This window comes from Temnothorax longispinosus, chromosome 10, assembly GCF_030848805.1.
Source record: "Temnothorax longispinosus isolate EJ_2023e chromosome 10, Tlon_JGU_v1, whole genome shotgun sequence".
Classification (NCBI taxonomy): domain Eukaryota; kingdom Metazoa; phylum Arthropoda; class Insecta; order Hymenoptera; family Formicidae; genus Temnothorax; species Temnothorax longispinosus.
Window position 1 is genome coordinate 11,318,552 of NC_092367.1, and position 19,366 is coordinate 11,337,917.

The 19,366-nt window shown below is 33.5% G+C and overlaps 1 protein-coding gene across 7 annotated transcripts in view; it reads right to left on the reverse strand.

Annotated features, from left to right (window-relative positions):
* Rhogef2 (Rho guanine nucleotide exchange factor 2) overlaps positions 1–19,366 on the reverse strand; it is a 250,749-nt gene that overhangs the window by 1,186 nt on the left and 230,197 nt on the right. For 5 of the 7 annotated variants that reach the window (XM_071791539.1, XM_071791545.1, XM_071791542.1 and 2 more), the window contains one exon: positions 9,895–14,553. The exons of 1 other annotated variant lie outside the window; for it this stretch is intronic. In XM_071791539.1, coding sequence (XP_071647640.1) covers positions 14,452–14,553 — 102 coding nt within the window. In that variant the 3' untranslated portion in view covers positions 9,895–14,451. Of the gene's footprint in view, positions 1–9,894; positions 14,554–19,366 lie in introns of those variants that run through there. One more of the 7 variants, XM_071791541.1, reaches the window with a different exon arrangement.

A 19,366-nucleotide genomic window follows, 5' to 3' on the forward strand; every position in this document is an offset into this window, starting at 1 on the left:
ATTCAATGGTCCAAAGATATCGAAATTCAGAAATATTCAGAAATATTCTACCAAATCTACTATGGATTATTGCGACTGTAGATTACAAATTAGGAATTATTGGTGGCGAAATAAATGTTACTTATTCGGTCAAATTAGGAATGTTCTACCGAAGTAAAAAAAGCGAGGTAGAACAAATTTATTTCACGTCCGAATTTTGTACATAAATTATTTGAACTAAATTCGCGTGTTAAGTGGTTCATCTGTTCGAATATTATTGACGCTGTTTCTTTTTTTAACAGGTTTATTAACTTGTGGTCAAGAAAAATGTCGAAATTTTTTAAGGTTCAATCTATACAATAGGTGTAGTAATCCTTAAGTCCTAAGAAATTAATCAATCATAGTTAATTATTTTCCTCACATTCGATTGTGATTGATCAATTTCTCACAGCAGATCTTAATGGAACACTTAATAAAGTTGTAGGGTAGTATTTCATTGTCGGATCTTTTATATTTAAGACCGGCTGGAGTATAATCTTAAGAGAGAGAGATGTTATAAACTAATCACTCGATTGTTAGATATAACAGAGCCGTATTATCAACCTTAAGCCATTGTCTTGAATTAAGAACCGGCTATGTATACTAGCCTTAATTTTACTCATTAATTCTTCCTTTGGAATAACGATTGCTTGTTCGTTGCTTAGCAAGGAAGATTTTACAGAAAAATATATTGCTCTTTTTCTTACCTATCCCTGGTAACATTTCCATTGCAATTCTGCTGTAAAACTGCACGAAAAGTCGTGCATTAACTTTCGGGCAGATCATGCGTTTTCTATTTCCAACTTTGACTATTTTTCTGTTGGCAGAAACTTGCGCTCGTCGTAGTGCAACAGAATTGTGGAAGATATGTGTATGCATTTACATATAGCAGAATAGCTAGTGCAAGAAATGCGGCAGATGCTTGCGCAAATCGCAGTGCAACATAATCGCACCAGATTTGTAGCAGCGCCTACTGCTACCCATACAGCACAAAATATTTTTAAAATATTTTTTAGGAAGATTAAAATAATTTACAAAAATACTTTTTATATTTATAGCACCGCAGTGGTGTTGGGTAAGCCTTACGTTGCATTGCTGGCGAATATATTGTCGCGAATGTCGTGATTTTGCTTCGCCGGAGGCCTGCTTATATTAGATCCCAACTGAAATTTACTTACGAGTTAGTTTTGCCATTATGCGCCGCCTAGCGGCATCGTTGCAAACTAGCACATACAGCAGAATTCAACAAGAATTACGACAGATGCTTGCGTAAGAAGTAGAGCAGCAGAAATACAAATAATTTTGGCAGAATATATACCGTACATCTGATTTATCAATCAAACATTTTTCAAAATTCGTAACGCCAAAATGGACCGTATAGGCATATAGCCTACATCTTACAGCACGAAGCTATAACAGTTTCACAATCTCCAGTTAACCTACAGTAATTATTTCTATAAATATTTATATATAACATAAATTAAAAACAACTTTAATAATATTGATGATAATTATTTACACTTTATTTTAAAATATTTATTATAATCTTTTAGATACTTTTATTTTTCGGACATTATAATATTTACAAAATATTCAACGTATATATTTTCAAAATATTTAAATCTTTTTTTTTTTAATATTTTATAAATGTTTTATAAATATTTTGTACTGTCTGGGAGTTTAGCGCGCTCGGCTGTTCTTTTTCTGACGGGCAGATGCTTGCACGCTTTTTTCGCATTTCTGTCACTCGGATCTGTATGGCAAAAACAATTTAAGCGACATTATACACTTGTGAAATTTTGCTGCAAATATGTTTATGCATCACGTGCATGGAAAATGCCCCATTACGCACGCTACGCGTGCGTGATAGACCACTTTCCAGGCACTTGCAACATAAAATAGGGAGTGTAAGTCGTGTGTAAAGATGAAAATTTCCGGGTGCGGTTACCGCACTCGCCTTTGGCTCGTGCGTAAACTCCGCACCCGGGAATTTTCATCTTACGACACTTGTTACACAAATAACTATTGAAGAGTCTAGCACACTCGACTGCTCTTTTTCTCACGGGCAGATGCTTGCACGTTCTTTTCGCGTTTCTGCCGGTCGGATCTGTACGGCAAAAACAACAAAATTTAAGCGACATACACTTGTGAAATTTTGCTGCAAATATGTTTCAAGCGTCTAGCACACTCGACTGCTCTTTTTCTCACGGGCAGATGCTTGCATGTTCTCTTCGCGTTTCTGCCGGTCGGGTCTGTTTACGGCAAAAACAACAAAATTTAAGCGACATACACTTGTGAAATTTTGCTGCAAATATGTTTCAAGCGTCTAGCACACTCGACTGCTCTTTTTCTCACGGGCAGATGCTTGCACGTTCTTTTCACGTTTCTGCCGGTCGGATCTGTACTCAAAACTCTGCTGCAAAAAGCAGTCGAGTGTGCGTGAAGAGTCTAACGCGATTTGCTGTTATTTTTCTGTTGGGCAGATACTTCCATATTGTTTTCACATTTCTGCTGCATGTTTACTTTTAACAAATAGTATAAAATTTTACAGTAGCGTCTTACAGCAGACTACTGCAATAGTACAGTAATTACTCGTTAAACACAGATATTATGCACTTCTGTCGCAATTTTTGACTGTTTTCTTGCGCACTTCTTCGGGACGTATCTGAACTATCAGACTGTGTTATTAGGGTTATTTCTATCGATATATATCTTGCGAGTGTGAAAAGACAAAAGGTCAGAATCTCAACAGAGATCCGTAAGAATAGTATTATTAAAAACTATTTAAATTTTAAATAATGTAATTTTAAATTAATAATTTTATATTAATGCAATACTATATATTGAACAACTTCTTTACGCACACTCGACTGCTTTTTGCAGCAGAGTTTTGAGTACAGATCCGACCGGCAGAAACGTGAAAAGAACGTGCAAGCATCTGCCCGTGAGAAAAAGAGCAGTCGAGTGTGACGCTTGAAACATATTTGCAGCAAAATTTCACAAGTGTATGTCGCTTAAATTGTTGTTTTTGCCGTACAGATCCGACCGGCAGAAACGCGAAAAGAACGTGCAAGCATCTGCCCGTGAGAAAAAGAGCAGTCGAGTGTGCTAGACTCTTGAAACATATATATTTGCAGCAAAATTTTACAAGTGTATAATGTCGCTTAAATTGTTGTTTTTGCCGTACAGATCCGAGTGACAGAAATGCGAAAAAAGCGTGCAAGCATCTGCCCGTCAGAAAAAGAACAGCCGAGCGCGCTAAACTCCCAGACAGCACAAAATATTTATAAAATATTTTTAAAATATTTATAAAAAAGATTTAAATATTTTGAAAATATATACGTTGAATATTTTGTAAATATTATAATGTCCGGAAAATAAAAGTATCTAAAAGATTATAATAAATAGTTTGAAATAAAGTGTAAATAATTATCATCAATATTATTAAAGTTGTTTTTAATATATGTTATATATATAAAAATATTTATAGAAATAATTACTGTAAGTTAACTGGAGATTGTGAAACTGTTATAGTTTCGTGCTGTAAGATGTAGGCTATACGCCTATACGTTCCATTTGGCGTTACGAATTTCGAAAAATGTTTGATTAATAAATCAGATGTACGGTATATGTTCTGCCAAAATTATTTGTATTTCTGCTGCTCTACTTCTTACGCAAGCATCTATCGTAATTCTTGTTGAATTCTGCTGTATGTGCTAGTTTGCAACGATGCCGCTAGGCGGCGCATAATGGTAAAACTAACTCGTAAGTAAATTTCAGTTGGGATCTAATATAAGCAGAAGCAGGCCTCCGGCGAAGCATAATCATGACATTCGCGACAATATCTTCGCCAGCAATGCAACGTAAGGCTTACCCAACACCACTGCGGTGCTATAAATATAAAAAATATTTTTGTAAATTATTTTAATCTTTCTAAAAAATATTTTAAAGATATTTTGTGCTGTATGGGTAGCAGTAGGCGATGCTACAAATCTGGCGCGATTATGTTGCACTGCGATTTGCGCAAGCATCTGCCGCATTTCTTGCACTATTCTGTTATATGTAAATGCATACACATATCTTCCACAATTCTGTTGCACTACGACGAGCGCAAGTTTCTGCCAACAGAAAAATAGTCAAAGTTGGAAATAGAAAACGCATGATATGCCCGAAAGTTAATGCACGACTTTTCTGCAGTCTTACAGCAGAATTGCAATGGAAATGTTACCAGAGAAAGCAATGTGAAAGAATCGAACCATTTAAACGTATGTTAAAAGAATATATTGCACCTCATGTAGAGGAATTAATGTAAGGACATTTGATGTAAAAAATAGCCGAAGAGGCTAATAAAGCTCAATCAATCAATCAATCTAATCTCTCTCTTTCCCTCTCCCTCTCCTTCTCCCTCTCTCCCTCTCTTCCTTCCTCTCTCTCTCTCTCTCTCTCTCTCCCTCTCCCTCTCCCTCTCCCTCTCCCCCTTAATAAATGCGTTCACTTCTTTTTGGATAAAGCATATTATTCCTTTTGGTAAACGTTTATCATATAATTATCTGATCGGAAAAAATATTAAATCTTTCAAATGTCAAATAATCTGTTTTGATTGTTTGTGATTCTGCAGAAATTAATGAATCGGCTTGTTTATACCACTTATCATAATAAGATATATTGATTAGATTGTTATTCAGTGATCGTACGTTCTGGTATATAATTTTTATTGATTTTCTTCTATTACGTTGGAATATGATAATTTAAGACATTTCTCTTCTCTTAAACGTTTCATTTCTAACTCCAAAGGATTATCTTTGGATGGTTTTTTTGGTGGTGTAAAACTTCCAAGCAGAATGTATAAATCAGATAATTTTGTCACTCTTCAGTGTTACGTATAGCATTGGCCTAGTCATACGATAATTATTTCTTGAATCAATACATACTTTTTTGTAGGTTTAACCTTGACTCTTATGTATTGTCAAAGCTTCGGCAGACATGATGGGAAATTGTTGTCTTACGATTTGATACCCCATTCTTTCATTAATGTTCAATATGACAGAGAGTGGTGATATATGGGAACCAAAAACACATTTCTATAGAATTTTAATTCATATATTTTACGTATGGTCGCCGTTGTTCCACACCAATTTTATTATTATTGAAATTTAGCTATATTTTAATTGGTTCTTCTGTACCTTTGTTTAAACGTACGTTATGTTCTTCAATATGCCACAGCTCCGTTAACTAGGCCATCTTCACCATCTATATTAGTAATTATTATGTATTTAATACCCACTTTTAATACTACTTTGTAAGCCAAGCCACCACATTCTGTTCTTTTTTAGTTTTTAATGACGTAAGTAATTTATTTCGCAATTTATTATTGACTTTTTCTAAAATTGTATCTTTGACTTCTGGCGGGGTGTTGTACTCGGTAGAGCAGTTACCACGCTGCAATATGTTGAGACTCAGCCCTTGGCTTGCACCGAGCTGACAATCACACTTGTTTCATAAATTTGTATCTATTGTTATGACAAATGGAATCGTTTAAAAAATTCGAATCTTTAACTTTGTTGACAGTTAAGTTATCACTTTTCTTTATTCTCCTTAAGTTAATATTTATATTTGACATTATTGACTTTTCTAATTTTTGTTTAGCCATAAATAAAATTCTTGTAAGTTGACACGATCTTCTATCTCTGTGCCTCGATTCAAATTTTATTCGTTGCGAGTACGTTAATTTATTTCTTTTTATCTAGAATTTTTCCTCCAAAAATTTTTGGAAAACACAATTCATCGAAATTTTCCGTTAAGTGCCAAGGGACTGGATATTTGTTTTGACCCGGAGCTATAATTTTAATATCTGCAGATATTTCTTGTTCCTATCGATAATAAGAGGCTCAAAAAAATTTAACTCATTGGCTGTGTAAAAGAATTTTACTATTTGGGCCAAAAGTGTGTTGAAAAAAAAGTTCATCGGATTATGATGAAACTTGATACCCTTATGTTTTTTGGGTCTCTGAATCCAAATATGATGTCAAATTTACAAAATTCAAAATGGCGGGTCAATATAGCGGATCAAAATTACAAAACAACAGACGGAATTTTATTATTATTATTTTGAATTTTGAAAATCTGACTTTATATTCGGATTCAGAAACCCAAAAAACATAAGAGTACCAAATTTCATGAAAATCAGACCTTTTTTTGTAATTTTGATCTGCCATATTGGATCCGCCATTTTGAATTTTGTACATCTGACTTCGGATTCGTAATCAGCGACCCCAGAAACCCCCGAGTAACAAGTTTCAAGCAAATTCAGAAAGTTTTACTTTGTTTTTTCTACGTTGCGGCTATAGCCGTCATACACACTCTTAGCTACTTTTGTTTTTGCGGCTATAGCCGTCATACACAGTCAACGGGTTAAATGTTCGATTTCATTGTTTTCCTAACTCTATATAATGAGTGTTTTATACATGTAAAACATTTATTTGGCAATTTTGAGAAAATTGATCGACTGATCGTTTTAAAGTCTGGAAAGTGCATTAAAAATGAAGAAAGTGACCCTATATGAGAAAGTGTTATATCTATTCTGCGCCATATTTGGTTAACCCCCGCCTATATGTCAGATCCTAATAGATATACAAAATAATATTTTCCAAAGTAAGATGTAAAGATGTATATTTTTCAAATATTAAAAAATTTTTTAAACTTGAAACAATTAATGCTGATTAGATTAAACATATTATTTTTCGAAGCAATATTTCTAAAAAATTTTACAAATATTATTGAATATATTTATTTGCAATTTTTTAAAAATATTTTTGAAAATATTTTTCTGACATAATCTGGCAGACAGAAATATTTAAAAAATATTTTTGTGAATTATTTTAATCTTCCTAAAAAATATTTTTAAAATATTTTGTGCTGTATGGGTCACTACTTCCGATTATTTATTCGAACGTGTCGCGTTATCTCAACGAAAATCCTACTTATTTCTTTTAAACAAAGATCACTTTTGAATTAACCTTTCCTGGTCACTAAAGGACAGCATGACTCCAAAAATTTTTCAAAGCAGAATTACATCAACTCCTAATTTTTTACTTTTCAATAAATATGTTTTTCTTACAGAATTGCTTGTTCATTTTTTCCGAAAATTATCTGGCTACTTTGTATTGCAAAATAAATACCTACTTTTTTAGAACGTACACTGCCGTACTATTTTTTTCCAAAAAGTGTCACATCTCATGGGTACAGTCATAAACTTTTAGCCAAAAATATCAATAATTTAAGAAGTTACAAATTTTTAAATAAAAAAAGTCATTTTTCATGTACCTTAACTTTTACGATTTTTTTTTTCAATATGTTAATATGTCAATATATATTAAATAATTAACAAAATTAATATTGCAACAAGTTTTACAACATTTCAAGAAGGTTCAATAATTTCTTCAAGTCAAAATAATGAAAACTGTAAATACAGCAGCCAATTAAAGTTGTTGGGATCGTTTAGATCCCGATGTGACCATTATAAAACTGTAGAAAAGTGTGACTTAATATGAAAGGATTAAACAGCAAAAGCAGTTCTGAACGATCTCTCGAAGCAAACACACCTTCAACTTGCACTACCTTGCATTATTCCAAATATAAAATCTTTAGTAAGAGGACAGTTGTCTACTTCATTTCATTAAGATATTACGTTACTTCATCTTTGCAACTTTGCTATACATACATTATAAAATAAAAATATTGTGTGCAAGAGTAAAATAATTTTATTGGACGCTTGTACCAGGAGAATAAGCAAGAAAAAGGGAATAAGGGAAAAATTGTTGACAAAAAAGTTTGTTTCCTGATGAATTAAGATAATATACTTCATAACCACGTGCCAGAAATTATGAATATATTAATACTTGATAATATCTATATATAGAAGTAAGAATTTTTCAAATAATATATCTGTGTTTGAAATGTACAAGTTCGCGCAGAAACCTGAGCTCTAGAAATTATAGAAAAGGGAACGATACTTTACTTGTGGTTTAGTCGGTAAAGAGATTGTGCATTTTCGCAGCGGTTTGATTACAATCAGCAAATTTATCGTAATAATATTTTACCAAGAACGTATAGCATAAACACAAAATCAGACAATATTGAATTATTGTTGCATAATCCTTTCTCATGCGTCATAAAAAGAAGTTAATCTCTCATCAAGATTGAGTTCAAGAGAACAGAAATCCGTTATTCTGCTTCTTAGCCAAATAAACAACCAAGTGATTTCAATCTTTGTTTGTGTTTCAAGAAAGGATCATACAAGTTAAGCACATAAGTCAAACGCAGGTTATGTAATTAGAGCAATATTATACAAAGCATACATAAATGGAAGTACTGTGTCAATTGAGAATTCGTCTATTATAATTAGTATATATATATCTCACTCAAAGTATAAGCAAATGAACATGTGCAAAGTAAAGCATTCGAGAGAAGATTTATGTTCTTATAAATATTATGTGAGATTCGGTAGCTGAAATATAACGTTCTTTCTAGTTATCAATTGGCACAGTAACTTATATGGTAATTCAGGTTATAAATATTTCGAGTAATAATATATACATATATGTTAATAATTGAAGAACGAACTAAATTAAAAGATAAGTAACTTTTCATAAGTAATATAGTGCTTCGTACACTTAAATAATTGGCAAATAGCCATAGGATAAATCGTAATATTCGTTAAGATAATAGTAATTATACATGAAGATTCGATTTACGTGTGCATCGAGAACGTAAGTTAAACAATTGCATATTGAAAATCAATGACTTTATCCGCGGGTTGCAACCATGTAAACGTGACTTTAATTCGACTGAGCTCAGACCGATAATTAATTCCGGAATATCTAGGAATCGAGGTAGCTTGTTTGCAAGGAAGTAATCCGTCGCTACGTGTTATGCGAGGAGGCTCTCCTTCGCTCTGTGCTTTCTCGAACTCGGTAATCAGACGATCGCTGTTTTATGATAGAACGTTGCGTTCATCATAATCCTATTGCCTTTTATGAGAACCTTGCGTTCATCATAATCCTATTGCCTTTTATGAGAACCTTGCGTTCATCATAATCCTTTGCCTTTTATGAGAACCTTGCGTTCATCATAATCCTATTGATAGATGCCGATTAATCTCGTAAGTGATCTCTGATTTACACGAGTTCGATATGTGTATTTGTTACCTGAAAGCATCCGCCGTCGTTGTCTTTGGATAAGATGGTCATTGACCAAAACCAGGAGGGCCTATGCATTGCGCAAAATGGCCGCTATCGTCCGTTTGCCGAACCCTGGTTGCAATGGCTAAGTTCGTCCTTCCTTCCGTCGTATATCGGGAGAGGTACTTGTAATCGCCTCTGATCCGTATTGCAATGTCTCCTCTGATGCTGCGGAGACGTCCTTGTAATGGCCCTGGTCAGTCTCAGACTCAATAGTCTGGCGGATTGCACTCGCGTAACTATTTGCATAAATATACGACGCCGGTAGAAGGAACGCAACTCTTCGCCTCGCTAGCCGGAAGACGAATACCTTCCCGGCGGTCTTCACGTTCATCTCGATACGTTTACGCTTGCGCAGTATCGTCGGTCCGTGCCTTTTTCCGGCGCTGGGGCGCAACGTCGCCGTCGCAGCGCGCGCGAAACTCTTAATGCTAAAGATAAATAGGGAACTGTAACATCGATGCCATCTATGAGCCTGCTATCGAATCGCCGCTTATAATTCATTATGCTCACAGATGTCTACACTTACACAATCTCTTTACGATCTTTAATGCCCGTTTCTAACAATCTGGGTAGTGATAATATAATATAAATAATATTATATATATATATAATTGTTAACATATAAAGTTATACGTTTCAAGAGTTAAAAGCATTTCTTTATTACTTGATGTTTCCTTTCCTCTTCTTTTTCTTAATACTACAGTAGCTTTTCAAGATAGATTCCATATATGTAATCGGTAAAAAGACGAATACAAAGAATTACAGAAATCAACTGCACTTTTATACAATAATAATAATATAATAAAATAATATCAACTATAATAATGTAATTAAATATTTTATGCATATACAATTATCGCATTTGTAATGATTTTCGTATACTATTATTAGGGATTACCAGTGTTCTCTAATAGCAAAGATTTTATGTAAGTAGATGAGTCCTCTCTGTAATTAACATAACAAGAAAAAAGGAAGAAAATTAAAAAGAATAAAAAAGAATAAATGCTTTTGTGATCTCGTCATACTAATTATTTTAAATTTTATTGATAGAATTTTGTCTGTCTCATTGATTGTCTCTAATAACCGCTAATATCTTGCTTGAAATACTCACTAACATATATATGTGATACTTTAATTGTAAGATTCAACCATCTCCCTGTTAATTATTTCATAATGATGTCAAGAGCAAGGGAATTGTAAACAACCGTACAATCATGGATAATTCAAATTCATGTAAGTGACTCTTTTTTAATAAAATTACTTTAATTTATTGAAGCAGATTTTGTTATTAGTTCAAAAAAGCCATGCAATTACATGAAAAAAATGACAATAATTGTCAATATTTATCGTTATTTATTGAATCGATTCTGAAAAACAGATTTATCGTACCTTCTGAAGCAAGAAACAAAATTGTTGGGTATTTTTATTTAAAAATTATTCAAATAAGTAAACATATTGTAAGCAAAATAATCACCTTTGGATTCAGTAAACTTTTCACAATCTCTTGAAAAAGTTTTCTTAATTTCTTCTTCTAAAAATTTTAGATTTGACTTATTTGAAATAGAGCTTAAATAAAAAAGTATGCATAAATCCGCATGTATGTGTATATGAATGCGTGTATATGTGAAAAACTTCCTTATTAAGGCTCCTAGCTCTGGTACCTCCGCGGCCATATTGAATCTCTCTCTCTATCGAGGCGAGAAATTAACCTATTTTATGTTGCGGTATTTTCCGAAATAAAAAGACATTTCAATAAAAAATCACTATAGATCGTTTCAGCACACTTCTAAAATTGACCAGATACTATCCTTTTCCCTCGACAATAAACAAACAGCCATAAAACGAAGCCTAAACATACGGAAAAACAAGCCGTTTTCGACTATTGAAAGGAGTGGAGAATGTTCCTTCCGCATGTGTATTTCTTGCAAATCTTACCATACGGTCAATTTTACGAGTTTCACGAATACGTTAAACGTTATAGCACAAGTACAGAGCGAATAATAAAGAAATTTAACGCAACGCAAAATAAGTTCTCAACATGTCACAAGACAGAATTCTCCATTGGAGAGAGTGAGAGGAGAGGTTCTTATTTCTGCCGCGACGGTACGGCGCCACCGTGACCGCCCAGGAGCCTTATGCTAAGACTCCATAGACGCGGAAACGCCATGCGGCAGAGTGCGTTGACCAATCACAAATTTTGATTTTGCGGCAGGCGACTTGCGGCAGCCTTCTGATTGGTCAACGCACTCTACCGCACGGCGTTTCCGCGTCTATGGAGTCTTAGCATTAATCTAACAATAGCATAAATGCATGGTTATTTGTTGCACATTCCTATAAAACGTATCAAGTTGACAGCCAAGTTTATACTATATTTTATAAATATGCTTTAATTTCATTGATGAAAAATCATTTACATGGATATAAAATGCTATTGTTTATATGTATTTTCTTGCTTTTAACAAGTTAATCGCTATCATGAATTTTTAAAATACCTCTTACAGTCAGAATAATCTTATTTCACAAGTTTCCACATAAAGGAACAGTACATGTCACATAAATTACTGCGTATAATATTGCAAAAGGATCATTTTTTGTACTTTATAATCTAACAGCATTATATTCATTCATATAAAAAATGTCAGAAAAATATGTATGTAGAAAATAATATACTTCATGATTCAATTACAAATTATAGAAAGTTAAAATATCAATGTAAATTTAACTCACTGCTAAGTGTTTTTGGTGTTTGTAAACTTCCGACGTTCTAATTTCATTTTTCAAATCCTTACATTTTCAGATTCCAAATATTCGAATTCTACAAGTCTTTACATTCTAGAATCCATAAGTATATTTGAATTCTGAGAAATCTTATCTTATTTTTTTGCTATTTTATAAAACTAGTTATTCTACTAAAATTGCCTTAAAAAAGTTGAAAATTTTTATTTAAAAAGTTTTTAAAAATAAATCAAAAGAAAAAAAGTTATGCAAAGTATATCTGTTTTGAGACATCCTGTATGAAGCCACTAGTTGTCACATATATATACATATCTGTTAATATATATTGTATATGAATCTGTACGTGTGTATTATACGTAGAAAATTTGTTTTAAGTACATAAACTACCGTCTATTTCATAAAAAATGTATTTGTAGTCTGAGATTCTTGAATTCCTATATCCCAAGATTCTTGTATTCTTGTATTTCGTAGCTTTTGTTACAAAGCTGTAAATTCTTAAAGAAAGTAGAATCTAGTAGAACTTAGAATTCATAGAATCTTAGATACTGGACTAATTTGCAAATATTTCAATGCTTAGCTTAACGAAGCCCTCGAGTTTTGGAAGCCGTAAATTATTATTTGTTTTAACGTAAAGTATAATAAAGTATAATGCAAAATTGAATTCGCAGATCTTTCTCATGGATTATACATAACAGTTCTAATCGTACAATTATCCTAATATATGTTTTTATTGAATTCTTTTAATTGTTCCAAATCGATATAAGACGTGGAAATATATCATTATCATTTATAAACAGTAGCTATTGAATGCACGACTTTGTAAAAATAAGAAAACAGTACTTTTTGTTTACTTCTTGCTCTTTTCTCTTTAAAATCTCGCAAAGGCATCTTTCTACATTTCTTATGTGCAAGATAAAAAATTCAAGTTAGGGTCAAAGCACATAACATTGCGTAGCGATATACAACAGTTGTAGTCATGGACGTAAAGGCCAAAGCACATAACATTACTTAGCGATCTACGACTATCGTATATCACTACATAATGTTATGTGCTTTGGCCCTAACGCACAGGCTTTGGCGTATTCTGACAGTCAGAATACGCCAAAGCTTGTGCGTTTCTTATGTTCACGACTACGACTGTCGTATATCGCTACGCAATGTTATGTGCTTTGGCCCTTAAGGCCATCGCACACAAAATGCATAGCTTAGCATAAGCGTAGCGTAAGACCGCTAAACCAATAAGCATCCAGCATAAAGTCGCCATATTAATTTACATAAGATGCTCATTGGTCCAGCGGTCATATGCTATGCTTATGCAACCTATGGAATTTTGTGTGCGATGGCCATTAATCTTTCCTCAACTATTTTTTTGTTTTTGAAATAATTGAAACTCAAATTTATATGCATATATTAATATAGGCTGATAACTTCGAAGAAATTAATAATAGCTAATAATAATTATATCAAAATGAATTTTTTACAAAGTTTCCTTTTTTCTCTTATTTTACTATTCGTCTTTGCATGTCGAGTTCTTAAGTAAGAATAATGATAATAAAGTAATATACAGGACTCGGTTTGCAACACAACGCAATTATGTATAAAAAGTTGCATTTGAGAGATTAGTACAAATTATGTAAATCCATTTACATAAAATCTTTGGTAAAGACATTAATTATTAATCCATCTTTCGATAAATATAGGAATAAGACAAAAAAATTAGCTGTTTTATTATAATAGAAATACATTTAAAACATTTAACAAAAATATAAGTTGCGAATAATATAGGATATCTTAATTACTCAGTATTTATTATTAAAAGAATCGACATTATTTACGAAACATGTCTAATAATTATTATATTATTTGTTATAATTAATAACAATTATTTTACTTATTATATTACACTAATGTAATAAGTTGCGGATATATTATCTGATACATCAGCAAGCAATTTTTTCATGGGATTATGTTGAAAAAATTTTTTATATTAACAATTCATAGATTTATTTGAAATCAGATTGCACAAAAAATAGGCGACCTAGAAATTTACATTAAAAAAAAAAAAATAGTGAAAAGAACCTTTATATGGACAAAATATGGATTATTTGAGAACGTGATAAAATATCTGTAGGATATATTCATGAAGTAATGCATTAAATCCTCAATAATTAAAAGAGATAACACTATGCAATGTATAGCATCAAAATTCCCAAGAATTATAAAATAAATAAAACAGCTAACAACTTTTGTTCCTTCCTCCTGTATGTTTGCGACATTATCATCCAAGATAAAGAATTATATGCAAATATGTTTGCATGTATATGCGTCGTCCGTTTTTCAGTTCTTTTTACAAATAATTTTGATTTCTTCCATTATGCGAAAGCGTTCCAGCACCGCTCGTGAAATGCACCGCATCAAGAAAGATATAATCGATAGAATGTTTCTCAGCTGTGTTTCAACCGACGCTGTCGCCCATCACTTCAGTTTCCGCCTTAAGCTCAAGGTTTTCTGCATCCCCGTCTGTAGCCATTTCTTCATGCGCATTAATAAACTCCTGCTAATATATAAAATATATTATAACATGAACTGTAGAAAGAAGAATATAAAAATTAAGAGCGTTAACGAGATAACCGTAGTCAACCATTATCTTAATCTAATCTCTCTTGTCAAGATTACTTGATTTCTTTATTGCCTACTGCTAAGATACACGGTTCTCTATGGCAGCCAAATTGAGATAAAATCAGAATAAATAACTTATATTTTTTAACAATTTCTATATATTGTAATATACAGAATTCCAAAGCCACAGAATTCTTTTAACAGACAGATTCTGCAGTCAATTTGAAATCAATTTTTCCTTAACGAAAAATGTTAAGGCATTAATTAGTTTCGGCTTATAAGCATTTAAGGCTTCTGGGATCTCACCGCGGTCATATGAGATCGTGAAATCAGAGACGAAAAATGACAGATATTTATATGAAAAAATACTTTTGACCGATTTAAAACACTTATAAAATATTCCGAAAACAATTTTTTTTCCTTGACAGTTAATAAACAGTTGTAAAATAAATATAATACGAAGCCTAGTCATGCGCATTAGCCTGTATGATTAAGCTTCGTATTATATTTATTTTACAACTGTTTATTAACTGTCAAGGAAAAAAAATAGTTTTCGGAATATTTTATAAGTGTGTTAAATCGATCAGAAGTATTTTTTCATCCAAATATCTTTTTATTTAAAAATGGCATGCAAGAATTCTCAGTATATTATTTCTCGCCTTTGATGTCACGATATGACCACGGCGACTACCCAGAAGCCTTAAAAAGAAAGAGTTTTCAAATGATGCCTTTGCAAACTAAATTTCAAGAAAACAAATTGATATAAAGATTATAATTTTTTAGTTAATTTTAGGTGGAAATTCATTTTAATAAAGTTTTAATATAAGATTAATTGTAAATATATACAAAAAGTATCAGATCCCCGTCCCATCCGATTTTTTCGTAAACGCGAAGTGAGAGGAAATTAAAGAGAAATATTAAGCTCCATATCCTATCCGAAGAATCGAATGAAGGTATTTTCGATTTTCGGAACTGACCGGAAGTAGTTACTACGGTCAACTTTAAAATTTTAAATGGAAACATATGTCGTGTAGGGTATCGTTGGATAGATCTTGAAAAAAGAAACATCTTTTATTTGAACATACCTAATCGCGATATCTCCAATCGTTGAGGAGAAACGACTGGAAAACTGATTGGTGATGATGTCATAATAGTAACGAAGTTTCGTATTCGAAACGAGAAATATTACAAATGTTCAATGTGCCTTCCGTCTTGATTTAAACAAAGATGGAAATAAATTCGTCTTAATTATTAGATTAAATTAAACAAATTCGGGAAGCATGCCGATCGTTAAGTGATGCAAAAGTCCTTCGAGCTATAGATAACATCAAAGACAGAATCCGTCTTTGTTTAAATTAAGACGGAACAAACATTGAACATTTGTAAGGCTTAATAAAAATATTATTTCTTGGATACAAAACTTTGTTATTATTACACCATCACCATTCAGTTTTCCAATCGTTTTCTCCTCAATAGTTGGAGATATCGCGATTATATTCAAATAAAAGATGTTTCTCTTTTCAACATCTATTCCTACACGACATATATTTCCATTTAAAATTTTAAAGTTGACCGTGTTACAGATTTAGCTTGACATTTTATTGGTCGGTTAAAATTGATTCTGATTGGTAGAATATTTGGTTCTTTTTTAGTCACTAGATGACATTAGAAGTAAATTCATGCTTATGCGTCTTTTCTGTTTTCACTGTTTCATGATCATCCATGCCATCCATGTCGGTTACTGATATAATAAAGACTAACGACACAATTAAGTATTACAATAATCGAATGTACTTTATTTCTTGCGCACCTGAACGCCTGTATAAAGTTATAGTTTTATCAGGTTATGGGCCCAGAATAAAAGGTGTCGCAGATAAAGGTTAAAATAAAGTATCTTTCTGCTCGAGAAAAAGTACGGAGACGGTGTGTTGTGAAGGCGTACGGAAAAATGGCGCACGTATCAAAGATCACAATTGCAAAACTGAATGGTGAGAACTATTTTACCTGGAAGTATAAAATGGAGCTACTGTTGATCAAGGAAAATCTGTGGAGCGTACTCAATGAAGTAAAACCGGAATTAACTGCCGACGGCTCGAATAGAAATGACATAGCAAACTGGCAAAGACGGGATGACCAGGCTCGCTCGATGATAGGTTTGTTAGTAGAAGATAGCCAATTAAGCCTTATTCGGACAAAGACAACAGCAAGCGCTACATGGTTAGCATTGAAGGAATATCATGAAAAGGATTCGTTGGGAAATAAAGTCAGTCTTATGCGGAAAATCTGCAGCTCCAAAATGGGTGAAGGAGACAGTATGGAAAATCATATTTCTGAACTAACAAATTTATTTCAAAAGTTAGTTGATCTCGGTGAGGAACAATTGTCAGAAAGGTGGACGGTGGCAATGATCTTGAGCAGTCTACCCAGGAGCTACGATTCGTTGGTTACGGCGCTTGAAGCAAGATCGGAAGCAGATTTAACGATGTCATTGGTAAAGTCAAAATTAATTGATGAACATAATCGTCGTAAGGAAATCGATAGCAGTAACAGCACTCAAAACGGTTCAGTTTTGAAAACAACTCAAGGTAAATTGTCTTGTTTTTTCTGTAAAAAGAATGGTCACATAAAAAAGGATTGCCATAAGTATAAGTCATGGAAAGAAAAGAAAGACAAAGAAAATAAGACAGTCACAGCAAAAACGGTAGTTAGCGATAAAGCAAATAAAGTCGAGCACAATAATGAATTTATGTTTATGGTTTCATCACACGGGTTTGGAGATTGGATCATAGATTCGGGTGCGACGAGTCACGTTACAAGCGACAAAAATTGTTTAACCTCATTTGAACATACGGACAGCAGCAGTCTGAATGTGGCAAACGGCGAGAAGGTGTGTGTGCGAGGCAAGGGCACATGCAAAATCAAACTTATAAACTCGGATGGCGAGATAACATGCGGAACTATAACTGATGTATTGTACGCACCTCAGATCAACGGAAGTTTGTTATCGGTGAAAAGGTTAGTTGACAAAGGCTTTACAGTTAACTTTTCAAGCAAATTTTGCGAAATCAAGGAAGGCAAAAGACAGATAGCAATCGCCGAAGCAAACGGAAATTTGTATAAATTGTGTCGTCCACATGAAGTTTATGCAATCAAACATTCCACCGAACATATATCAAATTGCATACATCACTGGCATCGAGTCTTTGGTCATCGAGATCCAGATGCAATAAAGGAAATGTATTCAAAAGGCATGGTCAACGAACTGAAGATTTGCCATTGTGGAATTAAAGTCCAATGCAAAGTGTGTCTTCAAGCAAAAATGACACGCTTGCCATTTCCCAAGCGATCATCAAGCAAGTCAACGTCTGTACTCGATTTAATTCATTCAGATGTCTGCGGGCCAATGCAGACTACCTCACCGGGCGGCAAACGATACGTGCTCACATTCATTGATGACTTCTCTAGATATACAGTTATTTATTTTCTTCGAGAAAAATCAGAGGTGGAAGTAAAAATTAAGGAGTATGTAGAAATGGTAAAGAATAAATTTTCTAAGCGGCCAAAAGTTATAAGATCGGATCGAGGAGGAGAGTACACCAGTAAAGGAGTTGCTGAATATTTAAAAGGTCAAGGTATTCAGATACAGTACACAGCGCCATACACACCTCAGCAAAATGGTGTTGCTGAAAGAAAGAACCGTTCCCTTATCGAGATGGCAAGATGTATGCTCTTGGATGCAGATTTACCCCATACATTCTGGGCGGAGGCAGTAAACACGGCGAATTATCTTCAAAACCGTTTACCTACCAGAGCCATTGAAATAACACCATATCAAAAGTGGAATGGAGAAAAAGCAAAGGTAAAACATATTCAGATATTCGGCTTAAAATGTTTTGTTCATGTTCCAGAGCAAAGGCGACGAAAGTTGGACGATGTAGCAAAACCGATGATTTTCATTGGTTACGATGAAAACTCTAAAGCATACCGATGCTATGATCCGATTCAAAGAAAAATAATTGTAAGCCGTGATGTTCGTTTTACAAATTCGAAAATGAGCGACTAAGGAAGTGAAGTAGAAGTGGATTCATCAGTAATTTCAAGTCAAAGAAAGGAACTTGGTACTACGGATAAAACGGACAATGATGAAGTTGAAGATGGTTTGGACCAATCATCTGAGTCAACGGTCACTCAAGAAAGTAATTCAGATGCGGAGTTTCAATCATTCATTGATAGTACGCATGACAGTAGCGAAGATGAAAAAGGTCAAGGCGAAAGTAATGCTGAATGCAGCTCAAGCAAATGAAGAGGATCATCTTCAGGAGGAGGCACCGCAATCTACAAGAAGAGCAAATGAAGAGGATCATCTTCAGGAGGAAGCACCGCAATCTACAAGAAGAATTTCAAAGCGATCAACTAAGGGTATACCACCACAACGGCTAATACAAGATACGGTGAAAGCTATAACCAATGAAATAAGTGATCCTAAAACATTATCTGAGGCTTTATCGAGCAAAAACAAAGCACGGTGGATTCAAGCGATGGAAGAAGAGATGGATTCACTAAAGAAGAACGAAACATGGAAACTATGTGAATTGCCAGAAGGTCGTACAGCAATCGGATGCAAGTGGATCTACAAGGTAAAAACAGATGCTAAAGGAAATACAATTCGTTTCAAGGCACGATTGGTTGCACAAGGGTTTTCCCAAAAATATGGCACTGATTACGACCAGGTCTTTGCTCCAGTTGCACGG